Below are 20,070 nucleotides of genomic sequence, written 5' to 3' on the forward strand. Positions count from 1 at the left end.
GCCGGGATGCCAGGGTGCACTATTTCATCACCCGTCCTCCGTCCCTAACCTTCCTCTTCGTCCCCTTTTCCCCAAACACACACACACACACGCACACGAGCGGCTGACTCGCGCGCAGTGCTCCGGGCTCGGTTGCGGGAGCAGGACCGACACCAGCCCAGCAAGCTCCGGACACGCCGCTCGGACTCTCCGCCCCGCGGACCCCAGCGTCCCCATCGCCGCGGCCGCCAACAGTCCCCTCGGCGGTAGCCCCGGCTGGACTGCAAGAAGTCGACGTTCTGCGAGGGGGCGGCGGGGCGCAGGTTGAAGGATTTGTTGTAGGAGGATTAACACATCTGGGCGAAGGGAGGGGCAGCGCCGCTGCAGGACGTGGCACGGACCCCGCATCAAGGCGCGCTGCAGCCGCCGCCGCCCGGGACCGCGAAGCCCGGACGCCCCCGCCCGGCCCGCGCTCCGCCCCCCGCCCGCCGGGCCCCGCAGCGCGGGGCGCGGAGGAGCCGCGGGCGGCGCAGGGAGGCGGGCAGGGCCCCGCACGCGCTTCTGCCGCCCCCGGAGCCGGCGCGCGGAGAGCGCGGGGCGAGCGCGCGTCGGGCGGCGGCCGCGCTGGGGGGGGGGGGCGCGGGGCGAGCCGGCGCGGGGAGCGGCGGGGGCGAAACTTCGCGGCCAGATGCCCGAGGGCGCGGCGGCGCTGCGAGGCTGCAGCTGCTGCCCCTGCGGGCCCCGGGCGCGTCTCCGCGGGCACCGCTGCCCGCGGCGCGGCGTGTGCACCGAGCGAGTGAAGGTATGTGTGGCGGGCGCGGCTGGAGCTGCCGCCGCCACCGCCGCCGCCGCGCCAGCAGGTCCTAATGCCTGTCACTTCCCAGGACGCTGGCAGCAGCAGCCCGGAGCCCCCGAGCCCTCGGCAGGTTTGCCCGTCCTTCCCCGCGATCTGATTGGATAAAGTGGGGGCTCGACGGTGGCCGACGTGGGACAGTCTGGCTGTGGCAGGGGTCTCGGAAACCATGGGTTATTGCAGTGGCAGGTGCACGCTTATCTTTATCTGTGGCATGCAACTGGTAAGTGACACTTGGGTCCTCTTATTCTGTAACGTGCCATTGAGATAGTGGGCAGGGGAGTGCAGTAAAAGGTCTGCCGTTGATTAGAATAGAAGAAAAAAGAAAAGGTGACAGATATATTGCCTATGTTTAAAATGCTTTCAGGGGAATGCGCTGCGGGGTACGGGAGAGGTGAGGCTTTCCGCCCCCACCTATGTCTTTTCTTCTGAAGACAGTTTGGCAGGTTCGGGTTAAACTTGTCTTTAATTTCTTTAAGCAAAGCAAGAGGTAGCTCTTGTTCTTTAATGCTTTGCGTTCCTATTAATGTTAACAACATGATAGTCACCTGCAATTTACTATACAGGTGTTAAAACAGAAATAGATTTTTTTTTTTTACTTTTCTTCTCTAATTTTTGCAGTATCTTTGTTTCTTCATCGACGTGTATTGTTTTTCAAGAAATATATTGTGTAAAAAGTATAAGGCTCTAACAAACCATTTTGTAGTGCAGATGGTATCCTTACAGCAGTCTGATCTACAGGACACACCGAGTTTTGAAAGTATGTAGATTGAAGAGAAATACTTAGATGAGCAACAGCATTGCTATAGACTGAACCAGTAGCCCTGAAATCACACTTATTATTGATACAAACAATTCTAAGAAAAAATGTTGTATCTTACATTATGTATGTAATGGCTTCAGAAATAGATAGTGTTGTCTGATCCAGTGGGATGGAGAATTATATATACTTCTTGAGGAATGTTGTACAGTTGCAAAGAGGCAAGAAGCCAATAAAGGAAAACGTCATGTCTCTGAATTTAAATTCCTTAAGGGCAATAGAAGGAGGAGTTGAGGATAGTTTAGAGGTGAAAAATAAACCACTTTTACCAGTTAATTTGAGGTAGGAGGTACTTGCTTACTCCTGTTACCAACAGCTTTCCTTGGAAAGTGTAAGTTAATCTGAATAGCCATTCACATTTCCAACAATTGTTTCATAAAGGCTAAAAGGACTACAAGACTGGAGATTTCTGAGAGCCCACTCAATAATCAAATGAGTAAGGATTTGCTATTGAAACTGATGTGTTCTTCATTGTTTATCAGTTGTCATGAAGCTCATGAGTGGTGGTGGTTGTTTTCTTTAATATTAGCTGAAGGAGTGTTTGTATATTATCTCAAGGATGTTTTTATTCCCCAGGAAAGTTATCTTGAGGATGTATATTTTGGTCTGTGAATTACTTATGCACTGAGAAGAAGAAGATGGAACTATAATTTTAAGAATGTTACATTTTCTTAGTTACTTGTAAAACAGTTTATTTTTCTGTACCACATGTTCAATTAAGTTATGCATTAAAGGTTTTAGTGTTAATGATAAAGCTGATCAGAACAACTAGAGAGCTTACTTTGGTAAACTACCAGTAAGGCCAGGTATGCCAAACTGTATAAACATTTTCAGAACATTCTTAAGTTCATATATGATTCAGAAAAGAATACATTTGCTGATTCACTGTGTAAAAGCATATGAAGCTGTGAGAATGAGTGGGTGGGTAAGAGCGTTTTTATGCTCTTTTCAATTTTGAATTCTAAAAATGTGGTTTAGCAACATTTAGGCTTTATTATGGTAAATGTAGGCATTCCATCTATATGGCACTTTGTGTGATGAATACAAACTCTTCCAGAACTTAAACAGTTTCAGAAAAAGACAAATATACAAATGGGAAGCCAAATATACAAAGTAGCATAATATGGCTAAAGGGGTGTGTGTGTGTGTGTGTGTGTGTGTGCACCTGCGATTATTTATGTGCATGTGTATATGCAGTGGTGTATTGGAAAGTGCTACATCCCTTATGAAACAGAAATTCTGAATCAAAGCTAAGTTTTCTAACAATATAGAAGTAGCTGCGATATAAAGGTGTTTAAGCAGGTATACGTTTGAATCCTAAGAGGTATTTAAGCTCTATAAGAATCTTGTGATTTTTTTCCCATCCAGACTTTATGTGCCACCAGACTAATATAATTAGCAGCCATGTTAATGCAAATACAGAAGAAAAAAACAAAGGACGAAGAACATCCGGTTGGTTTGATAGGGTGAAATGATCACTCTTAAAGGACTCCAGAGATTCCTGTTAATTGTTGCCTCTTAGAAATATAGTATTTAATTTTAAATAAAATAATTCTTTTGCAAATAGTTGCAACATACTGGGAGAACATGCCCCTGGGGGCCAGCGGCATGTGGGCGCACACAGTAGGTGGGTGCTTATGTTTCCTTTGTTCTGGATAGATTTTTGAAAACTTTATGTATCTATGAGCTATTATGAGTAAAGTTTGTTTTATATGTAGCCAGATTTCCAGAATGTAACATTTTTTGACTCAACAGTTCACCAAGTTTTGTTTACACCTGAAGTGTTTAGTGTCTGTTGTAGTAACATTTGGGCTTTTTTGTAGCTGTGCAGAAAATTTTACATTTATTAAAATTAATTGAAGCCAAAAATTGTTTAAGATAGAAACTTGATTAAGTTTCTTAGTTAAGTAACTATTAACTTTCTAGAAACATTTGACTCCCATTCTGTAAGTAGAGTGTATTTTAACTAGACTTTAAGGAATATGTTTGTCTATATAAACTTGCAACTAAACTTAGTGGGAGATGAGAACCTCATTTATCAGTATGTTATCAGAGTGTATACACAGTGTTCTGATCCTTTGACAAGTGAAGGACAGAGACAAAGGATGCAGAGATATTTACCTGTCAGGATTCTGTATCTTTGTTTTTAATTATGCTAAATGTGCATTTAATTGTACATTTGGCAGACAAGTTTGGATAAACATATCTTCTTTGAAAAATCAGGAAATCAGTTCATAAGACAAGACATTAGAATCTCACGCTTTAGAAATTTAGTACAAAACTTGCATTTTATAAAAAACGTATCTGTGTATATCATTCATTAAAATCTTTGAGCTGTATGATTACTCCAGCTTCAGATTTTAGGGTGATTCTTATGAAAAGGGGGTGTGAATGCTGGAAACAGATTTGCTGCATTTGCAGAATCCAGAGTCTAAGCTCATAATCTGAAGAAGGTAATTTTCTTTTTATCATTTCTGGCCTTAATGCTCAGAAACTGAGGATGTTAGATAGTTACAAAAAGCATCAGTGCTTTTGCAGGATGGTTATGGTGGTACAGGACAAGAACAATCTAACTTCTTCTTTACAGCTTTCAGCAGTTTGTGAAAGAGTTTCTGCTGTTTTTCTTCAGTGTTTGGTTGAATCAAAAAGTACTTTATGCAAATGTTGAAAAAACACTCAGATATCTCAGATATTTCTCAGTGAAAAATCAGCTCCAATCTGGAGGAGCATAGTTTATTTTAGTTTGAAAAGACAGCTTTGCTTTCAAGTAAGGAAATTCTAGACCGCCCACATTTTTGTACCTCAGACTCCTATATGATGCAAAGCCTATGTGTCATAAACTTCTGAAAGAAAGTACAAATTTACACTGAACAGATTAACACTTGAAAATGCCATTCTTGCCATTTGCTCTATGAAGTATCGCTAACTTGGAGCAGGTGCAACTAACAATTAGATTAGTACACGTGTGTGCAGCTGCGTGGAGAAGCAGGTTTGAAACAATTAAGAATGATCAGTTGCTTTTTACTGCATAGTTGCTAAGCTTTTCCGAGTTACACATTTATGGAGAAGGCCTTGAGTGCTTAGATGGACTAAATATAAACAATTTTATCATAATTATGGAGTACTTCAGTTGCATCAATCGTGATTTTATGCAATGTTTATAGTTACAAGTTCTTTAGTTACTTAAAACAAAATAAAGCATTGACATGAAGTGACTTGAAAAGTGCAGGTAGAATCTTATGATTTTCCTAGGTACATATGACAAATTTGAAAGTTCTCTGAAAGTGTAGAACGTTATCTGTCGCAACTTTCTCTCTCTCCGAGAATTTAAAATTTTAGAGTTAAATGCCATTGGTAATAAAATCTTGAGGTCATTAACTGATCTGATTCATGGAGAAGACTAACAATTTCCACATAACATTTCAGAAACTTATGATGGAAGAATACGCTGAGAGTTTGCTAGGTTGTAAAATAACAATAAATTTCTTCCTTTTAACTGTTTTCTGATTTTACACCCTGACATCATCATGTGTATCTCTGTCTTTAATTCACTCTTCCATTGTTATTGAGCATCACTCTGCTCTAACACTGACCAGAAAAAAAAAAGATGTAGAAACTTCTCCCAGTGCCCAGCTCTGTTTCTTGGTTCGCAGACCAAGGGCAGCTTCTTTTCTCATACACCCGAAGTTGCATAGAACCGATCTCTGCAGAGCTGTTTTGCCTTCTTTCTCAAATAAAGGCTTGCATGGGAAGCATCCCGTGCACAGGATGCCAGAGTCATCTGGCTGGGGGCCCATATGTGGGCAATGGCCCAGATATGCAGATGGGCATTCCACCAGCTTTTTCCTCTGATGCTGCTTTGGTTTGGGGTCAGATCCTCTACTTGCCCAGTCAAGAATTTCAGAGTGGCAGCCAGGGAATTCTTAAAACAGGAGGTCTGTATTTCTTGGTCTGTTTCTTTTCTGTGCATATGTGTACTTGACAGAAATAAAATCTGAGACATAAACATGTTTGAACACTTCTGTGTTTATACTAAAAATAGCAAATATTAAAATTGTGGTATTATTAAATACTTTTCTGTAAGTTGTCCCTTGGTATTTGCAGGAAATTGGTCCCAGGACTCCGCCCCTCCATGGATCTTGCCTCTGACCCTCCAGTGCCTTGTGTAAAATGAGAGCCAGCTGTCCATTACCTGTGGGTTTCACTAAAATTTCAAGGATTTATGTCAGTTATTTAGTAGAATTTCAAGTAACTCAGTGTAATTTTTCCAAAAATAGATTTGAAATTACTGTTGCTAATAATTGCTTCCCTATTTCTGTGCCTTGTAGCACACAAATATCAGAACTCAAACACATACAGAAGAATTACTTCAGTTCTGTTATTTCACCTATATAGTAAGCTCTTTCAATTTTGGTTCCCTTTTTCCCCTTAGAACTTGATTATTGTTTATTTTAAATATACTAAAATAGATAGGCCATCAAGATGTGATGCATCTATGTTTTTTTCCACATAACAATACTAGAAGCTCTGTATTTATGCCTACATCATTTCTATGGGGTAGAAATAGAAGTGTATGAAAACATTGCTTGTACCAACACTAGGAAATTGAAAGACATTTAAAAATTATGAAAGCATAAGATAAAAGTATATCCTTATATTTCTCCAGATTAGTGTGCCAAGTAAAATTTATAAACTCGTTTTCTCTTATTTTATTATCTCAGGTGTGTTTAGATTTGAAAGTCTTTACAATTTAAATGGCATATTTTCTTCATCTTTCTGAAATCAGTGTTTTCTGTTTTTTTTTTTTTTTTTTTTTTTTTGGTTAGTTTAAAATGGGTACTTTTGTCTGATAGAACTGGTCATAACATTTGATCTAACACAAGCTATAGACTTTTTTCCCAACCTGGAATAGGAATGGAGTGACATCTAATGCTGCTGCTGCTGCTAAGTCGCATCAGTCGTGTCCGACTCTGTGCGACCCCATAGACGGCAGCTCACCAGGCTCCTCCGTCCCTGGGATTCTCCAGGCAAGAGCACTGGAGTGGGTTGCCATTTCCTTCTCCAATGCATTAAAGTGAAAAGTGAAAGTAAAGTCACTTAGTCATGTCCAACTCTTCACAACTCCATGAACTGTAGCCTACCAGGCTCCTCCGTCCATGGGATTCTCCAGGCAAGAGTACTGGAGTGGGGTGCCATTGCCTTCTCTTCATCTAATGCTAATACATATACATATAGGCCACACCGGGAAGCATTTGGGATCTTAGTTCCCTCACCAGGGTTTGAACCTGTGCCCCCTGCAGTGGAAGCACAGAGTCTTAACCACTGGACCACCGGGGAAGTCCCAAATGCTAATAGTTTTTGCCTTTTAAATGACTTTGGATCCTACATGCAAACTTTGAACCCCATAAAAACTCTTGTGTGAACAGTTTACAAGTAAACTTTTATCTGCACTTTGGAAAAAACATTCTTTTTATAATTTGTTATGCTTTCAGATTCCAGCTTTGTAAAACACTAAAAATAATAAAAATGGTTACTATCTATTGGCAGCTCTTTCTGGCTAAATGCTAAACTTCTGAACTTCTAATGCTAAAAAAAAAAAAAAAAAAAAAAAGTAGTGTGCTTTTTTTCATTGATTCCTTTCCATTAATTCTGTGTGGTACATAATAGATATTAATATCCCCTCTGTAAAGAAAAGCAAACAGGTTCTGAAAGTTCAGGCAACTTAAGTCACCCCCTTAGTAAGTGGTAGAGCTTGGATTCAAAGTCAAGTCTGACATGACTTTAAGCCTGATGGAGGTTGCGCCGCTGTATACATTACACATACGCATCTATGTGCGCCAGGGTGCATGAAACCATATCAGTAGCTTACATTTGTTTTACTAACAAAGGCCATAGTATCCCCCTACTGATTCCCTGTCAACACTGTAATCAACGTGAGACTCAGCAGGCTGGGAGAAGAGGCTTGATGCCAGGCCCCTGTCCACACCTGGCTGGACCAGGTGGACTTGGGGTTTCACAACTTGCAACTGCCAATGTGTGGACTAGAGAATTGGAGAGGGTGTCCCTGCAGAGTCAGTATGCCTGACCGTCCCTCCGAGATTTTGAATGTGTCCTAACACTGCAAAACACACTTGTAGTTCTACCCTAGAGAAATAACTTCTCATAGTAAGGCTGTATTTCTGTCATTGTTCAAAAGTAGATTAAAAAAATGTTATAGCTGCTCTGCATTTCTGGCCACTGTGGACATGGACACTTTGATAGGTATGTTTAAAAACAATTCCATGGGGGACTTTCCTGGTGGTCCAGTGGCTAAGACTCTGAGCTCCCTATGCAGGGGGCCCAGGTTCAATCCCTGGTCAGGGAGCTAGACCTACATGCCACAACTAAGACCCAGTGAGGCCAAATAAATACGTCTAAAACAATTCCATGGGAAGAAGAAATGTATTCATTTTTCTCAAATTCCTGTTCTTTTTGAAACCAGTGCCAGATGAATGGTTAATGCAAGGTACTATTATTTGCCTGTTGTTTATATATATTTTAACGTGTTTCAAATCCTAAGTCCTTCTAGACCATTATTGGTGGGGCTATTCATTAAAATTATTTTTATTGGAAATAACTTCAAGTAATAGGTTATTTAAAATATGTACTGCATTGAATATCATAGAAAATTCTGGAACTGGAGTGTACCTCAAATTCACCTTCAGGACTTTTCCCACATGTCAGTAGGCCCACCCCAGTGTTTCTGATTTTTAAATTTGCATTTCTGAAGACTCCCAGGTGACACTACAGGTCAGACTTTGAGAATTACTGGCCTAGAACTTAGGTCTTTACTTAATGGTGTTGCAGGAGTGCCTGAACCTATTTTGAAAATTCTTCAACCCAATTAGATAATTAACTCATTTCTTCCTTTTTCCTGTTACAGATAGGAAAGAAAACTTTTCTTCAGGATCAAGTGTGATTGCTTCTGACTTCTAGCTTAGTCCTCTTCAGAAATTTAAATAAGGGGAAAGGAAGTTCTTTTCACAGCATTTGTGTCTTTGCAATGAAGAGAGAAAAATCTGAAAGAGACTCAGTGCCTCTGGTCTGTACCCTCTATGCCTAGTAATGCTGGAGCGGAATTGGTCCATTCAACTGCTTCTCTTTGCCAACCTCGCCCCACGGTCTGAATTTCTGGAATAGCTTCTCACTGTGCTAAGCACAGGCCTGGGAGAGAGAGGACAGAATATGCTGGAAAAGCACTGGACTCAGTGAGAAGGCACATGTTTTCTATACCCTGTCTAGGGCATCTGTACAGGATAAGTAAATAAGTGTGACTTTGCTCAAGCCATTTATATTCCTGGTGCTGTTTCCTCCTCTGAAAAGTGGGGCAAATAATTCCTGACCCATTTACCCTACAGAATGCTTAGGAGCATCTGAGAAAATGTGCTGGAAGTTTGCATGAAATAGCTTCACACGTGTGAGGCTTCATTGCTGTGTTACGTCTGATGCCTAGAAAATCTTTGTCGTTCTTCCTAGTTTAAACTTTAAGAGCTGTTCATCCAGTGAGACTGGGAATAGTTGTAGGGGTGCCTATGTATCATTTGACCAGTGGCCCTAGTTGCAAAAATTAGTTTTGTTTTTTTTTTTTTTGTAGAAACATTTTTTTTTTTTTTAACATCTTCTCATCATTTTTGGGAGGGAGTATATGGATAAGGATTACAATCATAGAGGCAAATGACTTGAAATAGATGAACAATATACTTGTGTGTATGTGATATACCTACTCTAAGTGTTCATTAAGAATTAAACTTAGATTTCAGAAGCCAGTCTGCATTCTGCTTGGTCAGGCAGCATTTTGAAAACTGCATTCTGTGGGTGCTAGTCCTGCAAAATCAAATACTCCTTGAACATGAGCTATAAGATTAAATACATCGTGGGGCTCTAGAGTCCTCTCTCGGAGAAGGCAATGGCACCCCACTCCAGTACTCTTGCCTGGAAAATCCCATGGACGGAGGAGCCTGGTAGGCTGCAGTCCATGGGGTCGCTAGAGTTGGACATGACTGAGCAACTTAACTTTCACTTTTCACTTTAATGCATTGGAGAAGGAAATGGCAACCCACTCCAGTGTTCTTGCCTGGAGAATCCCAGGGACGGGGAGCCTGGTGGGCTTCCATCTATGGGGTCACACAGGGTTGGACACGACTGAAGCAACTTAGCAGCAGCAGCAGCAGCAGCAGAGTCCTCTCTCCTAAATCCTAAGGCTCATGATTCATGTTAGTGTTTCTGAAGCTCCTAGAAGTCCAGAACTAAAGAAACCTGAGCTTAATTCCCGTCAAGTCTTTGAACACAAAGTGTTTGCAACAAACCAAGGAACCCTTTTTCTCATATCCTCTATTAATCTTGCATGGAACTAGTATTCTCAGGAACATGTATCAGTGAAATATTGCTCTAGGCTCATGATGCAATCTAAAAGTTAATAACATTAAAGTATTATCTAAACAATCCTTGATGGCTAAAAATTTGGTATGGAAACTCTTAACTTTGGAAGAAGGTATCTCCCAAAGAATAATACATAAAGATGTTTAAGAGTAGCAAGTATTATTATTCCATAGTTAAAAGTATGAATAAATGGAAGGGACCTTTGCTTTCAGCTGCTTGCCTTTTTTTTTTTTTTAATATGTTTTATTTGTTCTGCTTGAAGTTATGTTTTGGTAACTAAAATCACAGCCCTTAACTTTGAAATTCAGTCAAATCCAACTGCTGTTGCTGCCAGGAGGATGCCAGGTGGGCAGTATCAAGGATGTTTGGAGCTTGAGAATGCCTGGGAGAGCGTCTCTGCAGAAGCACTTCCTTTTAGAAGCAATGGCTGAGGAGCAGTATCCTACGGCTAAAACCATATCCTACAGCTAAAACCACACTCCCTCTTCCAGCATCATGCCCTAAATGTTTGCAGGGCGGGTGGTGAAGAGTCCTCATACTGACTTTTGTTTTCTGATCAGTGCATACACTCGAAAACAGTCATGCATTTAAAAACCCCAACAATGCTGTATTCTTTGAAAACAACTGGGTCTTGGTTTGAAATGGAGGAATCAAATCTCTCCTGCTAACAGAAGTCTTTGTGTACCTCTGTAAAGTGCTAATTGCACAACAGAACAAGGAGGCATTTCAAATCCTTTACTGACAGCTGTGTGTCAAATGATGGCCGGTCAGGGTTGTATCTGCCATGTTGCATGGTAGGGAATTCATATGACCCTCTTCTAGCCATAGGAGATATACAAAACTGGTCTTCAGAGTATTTTTTTTTTAAAGGACAATCTCTGATGCCACTGAGAAACAAAAGTGGGGAGGAGTTCTATGGGCCCCAGGGGCAGAGAACATTCAAGCCTGATGGTGGGCTGCCTTCTCTGGTCCCAGCCTCTAGTCAAGGAGTCTTTCTTCTGCCTTGGTTTGGGTACCTCCTTTGTCACAGAGCTTGCAGTGGTGGGAGACAGCTTGCTCCTGGAAGTTATAACTCATCCCCAGGGACACGGTGATTCAGACCTAATTCTCTTAATCTGTAAAATGGGGATCAGAGATGGTGCATCCTTCAGCTACGTATTTGCTCCACTTGATTAGTCTGAGGTACAGAGAGGAGATTAGGGTCTATACATGTGTTTAACTCTGGTTTCTGGGAGCAGTGAGGGAGCTGCATATTTGAAGGATTTAGAAGCTATTGTAGATTTGTTAATACACAGTGGGTATATAAAGAACTCTAACTTTTGGGTATTTTTAAAAAATTTATTCTTAGGGGGAGGAAAATTGCTTTACAATGCTGTGTTGGTTTCTGCCCTACAACAGTGTGAATCAGCCATAGATATATTATGTCCCTCCCTCTTGAACCTTGCTGCCACCTTGCACCCCTCTAGGGTGTCACAGAGCCCCAGTTTGAGCTCCCTGTCTCATATAGCAAATTTCTACTGGCTCCCTGTTTTATGTATGGTGATGTATATGTTTCAGTGCTACTCTCAATTCATCCCACCTTCTCCTTCACTCTCTGTGTCCATGAGTTCTTTATGTCTCTGTCGCTACTCCTGCCCTACAAATAGGCTCATCAGTACCATTTTTCTAGATTCCATATATATGCATTAACATATGATATTTGTTTTTCTCTTTGTGATTTACTTCTGTTTGTAAACAGGCTCTAGGTTCATCTTCCTCACTAGAACTGGCTCAAATTCGTTCCTTTTTATGGCCAAGTAATAGTCCATTGTATTTATATACTACAACTTCTTTATCCATTCATCTGTCGATGGACTTATAGGTAGTTTCCGTGTCCTGGCTATTGTGAATAGTGCTGCAATGAACTTTGGGGTACATGTATCTTTTTGAATTATGGTTTTCTCAGAGTATATGCCTGGGTCTTTTTTTTCCTTCTTTCTTTTTTTGATAAAGCTTGCTCACAAATTTGATGATACTACCTTTATAACTTGTGATATTCTAAAATATAGGAGCTGTATATAGTATACAGCAAGTAATGATGTTTCATTTTGTCCATCTTTCACAAAGTGTCAGTTCAGTTCAGTCATTTACTCATGTCCGACTCTTTGTGACCTCATGGACTGAAGCACACCAGACCTCCCTGTCCATCACCAATTCCTGGAGTTTACTCAGATTCATGTCCATTGAGTTGGTGATGCCATCCAACCGTCTCATCCTCTGTCGTCCCCTTCTCTTCCTGCCTTCAATCTTTCCCAGCAACAGGGTCTTTTCAAATGAGTCAGTTCTTCGCATCAAGTGGCCAAAGTATTGGAGTTTCAGCTTCAGCATCAGTCCTTCCAATGAACCTTCAGGACTGATTTCCTTTAGAATGGTCTGGTTTGATCTCCTTGCAGTCCAAGGGACTCTCAAGAGTCTTCTTCAACACCGCAGTTCAAAAGCATCAATTCTTTGGTGTTCAGCTTTCTTTATAGTCCAACTCTCACATCCGTACATGACTACTGGAAAAACCATAGCTTTGACTAGATAGACCTTTGTTGACAATGTAATGTCTCTGCTTTTTAATGTGTTGTCTGAGTTGATCATAACTTTTCTTCCAATGAGCAAGCGTCTTTTAATTTCATGGCTACAGTCCCCATCTGCAGTGATTTTGGGGCCCCCCCAAAATAAAGTCTGTCACTGTCCACACTGTTGCCCCATATATTTGCCATGAAGTGACGGGACCAGATGCCATGATCTTAGTGTGATCATGATCACAAAATGTGGTTCCATTTTATTGAATCAAAAGGTGACAATTAAAATATGGTTGTTTAATAGCATTTTTGAACCTAAGTTTTGCTTCTCTTTTGGCCTGGTCTTGAAGGTTTTCCATTTTCTTCTATGGAGTGCAGAGGAGCTGGGGGCAGGGGAAGGGGAGAGTGTCTGGCTCTTGAAAGTCTCGGAGTTCAGAAGCATGTGATACTACTTATGATGATATATATTTAAAGGACAGTCTGATAAAGTCTGTAAAGTTGACTGTGAATTCATTAATGAATTTTCTCCAGAACATATTTCTGGTTTTTTCTCTTCCTGGGAAGTTCCATAGGCTCTTAAGATCTATGGGACAGTGTTTTCCCAGATTACCGTTTTATGGGCTGTCTCAGAATAGGTTTGCTTTTGTTCAAAAAAGCTGCCCTTAAAATCAGGGAAGTGGCATAAGTTCAGTTTATGTTTAGTAAATGTTGATCTTGTTAACAGCAGTGTTTGGTGACCTTTAATTATGTGCCTCTTTTATTTTAATCCTTAGGGGAAACCTGTTGGTTTTCACTTTGTCTTCTCAAGAATGAGATAATGATGTCTCTGTTACTGCACCTACTTTGACTCTACAGTTTTCATAAGAATCACTGTGACCTAAAATCTTAACTTTTCTCATAAATTGAGAGAAATAAATTCTAATGAACTTTTTTGGAGATTTATATGGCAGTTTGATGCAGAGTTTACATACAAAATAGTTTTGTTGTTGTTTGTTGTTGTTAGGCCCATTTTTAATTTAATCTTTTCTTATGTGAATAAAAATGTTACATATTGAACTTTAAGGGCAATAGATGGATGAGAAATGTTAGCAAAGTCATAGACACAGTAATCTTTGCCTAGATGGAATGTGAACTTTGGGGGTTGAAAAATAATTTGGCAACACTAAATACCTCCTTTTACAAAATATGTCTCTCTGAAAGTCTTTCTGATGTGTTTGAATGCAGCCCTTAGATGGACCATTACCAGTCATGTGCAGAGAGCCAAATGAGCTCAGAGCCCTGCCCTGGTTTGTTGCATGATGGAGAAGACCAAGTAAAACTCCAGGAATCAACCTACAGTTGATTCTTAACCTGCAACACTGTATTCCAATTATGATCATTTAAAAATAATGAATGAATGAATGAATAATGGAAGGAAATTAAGGGATTATCAAATCAGCTTTATCAAGTAGGATTTGTGAAATGGCCACACATGAAGAGCATAAAGACATGTGCTGAATAAATTGTTTCTCTACCCTTTTCACAATTGGACATGATCTAACTGATAGGAATGTCAAGCTGTGCTTCTATCATAAATTGATTAATATCTGCTGCTGCTGCTGCTGCTAAGTCGCTTCAGTCGTGTCCAACTCTGTGCGATCCCGTAGATGGCAGCCCACCAGGCTCCCCCATCCCTGGGATTCTCTAGGCATGAGTAGTGGAGCGGGTTGCCATTTCCTTTACCAATGCATGTAAGTGAAAAGTGAAAGTGAAGTCACTCAGCCGTGTTTGACTCTTAACGACCCCATGGACTGCAGCCTACCAGGCTCCTCCGTCCATGGGATTTTCCAGGCAAGAGTACTGGAGTGGGGTGCCATTGCCTTCTCCATGATTAATATCTAGTGGTTTTAATATCTAGATTATTTTAAGTTGCAATCTGATCCTTATCATTTATTAGTTTCCTAAGACATCCAACTTACTGAATATGATAATAGTTAAAATGTTTTAATGTTCTCAGTTCATTATGTGCTGTAAAGACCACATTTAAGCCGATGGTAAATCAGTTCATTGTTGGTAAAAAGTACATGTTGATGTAAACTGGGCCATTATAGATCATTTTTTGAAAATGAATTCATATAGTTTAAGTTCATATTGCCTAGTTTTACTTAATGCAATTTGAGACAATATTATTTAGATATTCTGAAGATTAGAAAAAGTACAGTTTCTGTGAGAAAAAATACAGTTAATTCTGTTTTTATATTTCACATCTGTGGAATAGTAGTTTTTAACATTTTGTGTATCATGAACACTTTTGAGAATCTGTTAAAACTATGAACTCTCTCACTAGAAAAATACCCAGGCAGCTAAAGGAGATGCACAGATTTCTTAACTGAATTGATGAAGCATAGATGACAAACTCCTGATAAATTTTTGTTTCTTTTATTTATTTTCTTTTTTTGGTCAAGGGGTATCTACCATTTCATTAAGAGCTTCTACTTAGTAATGCTCTCTTTCTTTCTCTCTTTCTTTTGTTCCTTTCATCTTTCTTTTTTAATTGAAGTATTGGTTGTTGTTCAATTGCTAAATTGTGTCCAACTCTGCGTCCCCATGGACTGCAGCACACCAGGCTTCTTTGTCCTTCACCATCTCTCTGAGTTTGCTCAGACTTAGGTCCATTGAGTCAATGCCATTCAAACATCTCATCTTCTGTTGCCCCTTTCTCCTCCTGCCCTCAGTCTTTCTCAGCATCAGAGTCTTTTCCAGTGAATCTGCTCTTTGCATCAAGTGGCCAAAGTGTTGGAGCGTTAGCTTCAGCATCAGTCCTTCCAATGACTATTCAGGGTTGATTTCCTGAATATTAGGATTGATTGGTTTGATCTCCCTGCTGTCCAAGGGACTGTCATGAGTCTTTCCCAGCACCACAGTTTGAAAGCATCAGTTCTTTGGTGCTCAGCTTTCTTTATGGCCCAACTCTCACATCCATAATGACTACTGGAAAAACCATAGCTTTGACTATATGGACCTTTGTTGGCAAAGTGATGTCTTTGCTTTTTAGGTTTATCATAGCTTTCCTTCCAAGGAGCAAGATTCTTTTAACTTCATGGCTGCAGTCACCATCTGCAGTGATTTTGGAGACTAAAAAAATAAAATCTGTCACTGTCTCCACTTTTTCCCCTTTTTTTTGCCATGAAGTGATGGGACTGGATGCCATGATCTTAGTTTTTAGAATGTTGAGTTTTAAGCCCACTTTTTCACTCTCCTCTTTGATCCCCATCAAAAGGTGCTTTAGTTCCTCTTCAAAAGTATAGTTGATTGCTTATAAGTAATATGAATTCAGATACTTTGAATTCAGGAACGTTTGAAAACATATATGTATGTATGATATATACAACTATATATTGTTAAGATATATACACACATATGTAAGTACATATATATGTGTTTGTAATATAAGACAGAAGCCGAGAGTGGATTTGGGTTTTAGAAACAAAGTTGGACCTCTGTTAAAGATATTAAATGATATGATTTCTGAAAGTAATAGTAGTGTAGATCCCTACAAAATAATACGGAATGATAACTGCCATAAGAGAAGTAAGAATAAAGTCCTGAGAAGCTTTGGTGAAAGCTGTAAGTTTTCTTCTCATAGGCCGATCTCAGAAGGTATGAAGGGCTGGTGTATGATAGTAAAATTTTCATAACTATAGACTAGAGGAAACAGAATCCTAGGAGGAAGAATGATAGTAGCAAAAAGGTGAGAAAGAAAGGGTCAGCACATGGGACAATGAGGAGTTTGACATGCTGGCAAGTTGAGGGGAAATGGGAGGCAAAGCAGGGAATGGAAGGGGCAGGGCTGCAGTTTGTGGATGGACTTGAGTACTATGGGAAGGAGTTTAAGCCTTAAAGGATAGGATTTGCGTCTCTCTAGATGTTAATTATCAAGCTGATTGGCCCAGTTCCCCGTAGTAGAATAAGAAGCAACATGATATGAGAGTAAGGGTGAAGTTTGGGCTAAGCTCTGTGGGGAATATGAGGGCAAAGTAGCAATAAATTAAATTGATTGCTAAATTGATCAGAGGTCTTGGTGAAACAGAGGGATGTGCATCTATAGGGGAACCAGGTATGTCTCTGTCATGACCCAGCTTTCTAAGAATTGGAATGGAAGCGCAAAAAAATGGAAGTTTCCTTGTTCTTAGACTAAACAAAACTGAGGGTCTGTGACAGCTCTAGCTGTGAGAATAGAATGTCTGACCAACTATAGGATTGGGTGGGAAAAAAAATCAATGTCAGATTGGAAGGGTTAGTTAGGTTACTGGATTCTCATTGCGGACACTGGAGAAAAAGAAGGTGGGTCAAGCAGAAGAAAGATAATAGAAAAGGTGGGAGGAATGTGGTTGGTAGGAGAGATGACAGACATCCTTCTTGGAGAGGAGCACTGCCTAGGCGATGCAGAGGCCCTTGATTGGCCACTGAGTTGGGTGGAAGGTTTGTTTTCTCAAAGGATGAGAGCCAATGAGGTGCTTCTGTTAGAAGAGACATCATTCTGTATTCTGACCTTAATAAAGATGATCAGAAATATGGGACTGAAAAGGAACATAACCAGGAAGCAAGAAAGGTGTTCTGAGGATGGTAGATATTTGAAATAATTGTACAAATAATAATTTGGGGAGAGTTTGGTTTAACCAGGTGATTGGAGCTAGAAAAGAAGGATGTTTAGGGAGAGTCTGGAGGTAGCTGGGATGAGGATGATGAATTGGGAGGGAATGGGAATATTTATTCAATGAGTACATGAGTGGAATAACTAAGGAAGAGACAAAGTAGGCTTTCTCAGCTTCAGCAAAAATATTACCATTTTGGATTGGAAGATTCTTTGTAGTGGGGGCTGTTCTCTGCATTCTGGAGTGTCTTGCAGCATCCCTGGCCTCTACACACTAGATGCCTCGTTGTGACAGCCAGAAAAACCTGTAGACATTGTCAAATGGCAAAATAGTTCCCTCATTGAGATCCACTAAGCTAAAAAGAGAGGTGCTAGAAGGAGCACTTAGAGGTAAAAGCAGGTTTCGTTCATAATAGGTTTTGAGTTGTCCAGAGGACAGACAGTGCAGGTGATGGTGAAGGGAAGAGGAGCCTGGAGCCTGGCTGCTGTGAACCTGTGAGGGGGTCATACTCCGAGGAGCACCATGGACCTGGGTCATAGCCATCCTCTTGATCTACGGAAATAGAATCCTTAGGGAAGCAACCTAGCCATCTAGAGATTTTGAAAACTAAGTGATTTTTTTGTGTGTTTCTAAGCAGGTAGTAAATTAAGAAGAGTGGGCTGGTGGGTTAGCAGCTATGGAGTTATGGAAAAAAGCAGGAGGGGAGACAAAGGAGATTGGGAGGTAGGTTGAGATGGACATTAGGGAAGGGGAGTGCTGAGTAAGCGTTTGTGGGCATATCAACTGGAGAGACAACGTTGAATCTAGATTTATTTGGAAGCTACTTTTTTATGGTTAATTATCTGCTCAACCAAGCTTCTGCATTCTTGGCTGTTTTGCTCAGTTTAGCTTGAGCCAGGTGGATGTTATATAACACTCAGTGAATGTCATTTTTCCTTTGGTATCAGAAACGACTGTTGAGGACCTTGACACTCACTTTGTCCTTTCCCTAATCTGCTAAAATGTACACATACTATGCTTGTCTTTGCAAAGCTTCTTAAGATTTCAAACAAAGAATATGCATTCATTATGAGGTGGATATGTAATCGTTTACATGAAGAGGGAGATGTGAGAAGTTTTGGGTCAAATTATGAATTTTTAATTGTATAAAAGATTTGGGTAAGAGTTAATAATATAATTACAATTTAAAAGGTAAATGTTTTTTAAGACTAAAAAGTTGGATAACTTTTTCTTCCTTTTATAGAAATGCACACACACACATACACATGCAAACACACACAAGTGACAACTATTGCCTGTCAGGAACTTGCAATTAAAAATACTTAATCTATTTATATCCTTAGGTGATACCCCAAACCTGAGAATATTCAACAGGCATTTTAATATTTGATATTCAGATTCACCAGAAGGCCCATTTTTTGCTGAAGAAGTATAGTAAATCAGCAGAGATTCATCTTTTAAATTATCCTGTCTTAAACTATATAATGTCTCTTGTTCCAACTTAATTTCTTCTGTCAACTCAGTCTTTTGGTGAACTCTAACTTGCATACCTGGAGAGAGGGGAGTAAGTGATAGACTTCATGAAGGTCCCTTTAACTTGATGATTTTATGATTAAATTTCGTGTTTAAAAATTGCCTTTTTCTGGGAGAGCCAGGTCAGAAGGTGCTTTTCTAGCTCCTGATTTTATGGATTAATATAGCACCTCGTGCATTTTTCTTTAACACAGTTCAGGCAAATTAGCAGACATAGAGGCAAAAAAAAAGTGCTTAGTAAACTTAGAACCAGGTGCATATGGAGTTTTTCTTATTGGCAGTGATGGTGCAGTCCTCCTAAAAGTGCACTTGGATCCTCTGAAAATGCAGGTGTGCTGGCTGGTGGGTGTACTGGGTGCGGGATCAGAGCAAGGCGGGGAGGAGAGGGGACAAAAATGATGCTTTCATAGGGATCACCTTGGGTGTTCTGGCTGTATGTGAGAAGAGGGAAGTGAGTTTCTTAGAATACACTGTGCACCTCTTAGTGCATCGGTCTTCTGGATGTGGTAGGTTTTTAGCAGGTCTTGTTAACAGGATAGCCATAGTGTTTAGGGTGAACAGTGGAGCCCACATAAAGCATCGGGGCAGAATGAAATAGAAGCAGAGAATGGAGAAGCATACTGTATTCAGATGAAACCCACGAAAGTTTAGGTAGGCCAGATTGCAATAATCCCCCACTGGAATTTAGCCAGGACACACATTAGCACAGGCTACTTTCTGTCTAGCCTAATTAAAGTATTGTTGAGAACTAACAAAGTTGGCTGACTTGCAAAAATCAGTGCTTGTTCAAATTTGTAAGTTATAAGTGCTTAACAGTATGACCCGATTTTTATGCTGGGGTCATCTTATTAATTAAAGTTTTCCAGTCATCTAATTAGAGAATACAGTCTGAACTGAGTCTGGAGGATTCCCAGTCTTACTTGCTAATTTAAAGGAAAGTGGAAATGAAGAAGAGTTCTCAAAGAAATGCGATGGAAAGTGAGACTCTGGACATGCCCTGAAAGATGCCCAAGACCAGCAGGGTAATTATTTAGGATGTGCTTCCAGTAGAGACATTAAAGGGACACCAGTGAGCTAGCTTTTAAACATAGAAATCTGTGCCAGCCCCCAAATTAACTCTTGGACCAGAATATGAGCTCACATTGGAAAGCTGGAAGGCACGACCAACATGACTTATTGAAACTAAGCATTTGTTAATTGATGTTATACCTATTTTTTTTTTTCAGCTTGAATAATACTTTGTCAACACAGAAGAAAGAGAAGGAATAGTCTAGGACTCTAAAC

At 40.4% G+C, this 20,070-nt stretch overlaps 1 protein-coding gene across 1 annotated transcript in view; it reads left to right on the forward strand.

Annotated features, from left to right (window-relative positions):
* Positions 1–672: 672 nt before the first annotated feature.
* NKAIN2 (sodium/potassium transporting ATPase interacting 2) overlaps positions 673–20,070 on the forward strand; it is a 1,210,503-nt gene continuing 1,191,105 nt past the window's right edge. Inside the window, exon 1 of the mRNA XM_025295038.3 lies at positions 673–1,055. Within this exon, the coding sequence (XP_025150823.1) occupies positions 1,002–1,055 (54 nt within the window). The 5' untranslated portion in view covers positions 673–1,001. The remainder of the gene's footprint in view (positions 1,056–20,070) is intronic.

This window comes from Bubalus bubalis, chromosome 10 (genome assembly GCF_019923935.1).
Source record: "Bubalus bubalis isolate 160015118507 breed Murrah chromosome 10, NDDB_SH_1, whole genome shotgun sequence".
Classification (NCBI taxonomy): Eukaryota; Metazoa; Chordata; class Mammalia; order Artiodactyla; family Bovidae; genus Bubalus; species Bubalus bubalis.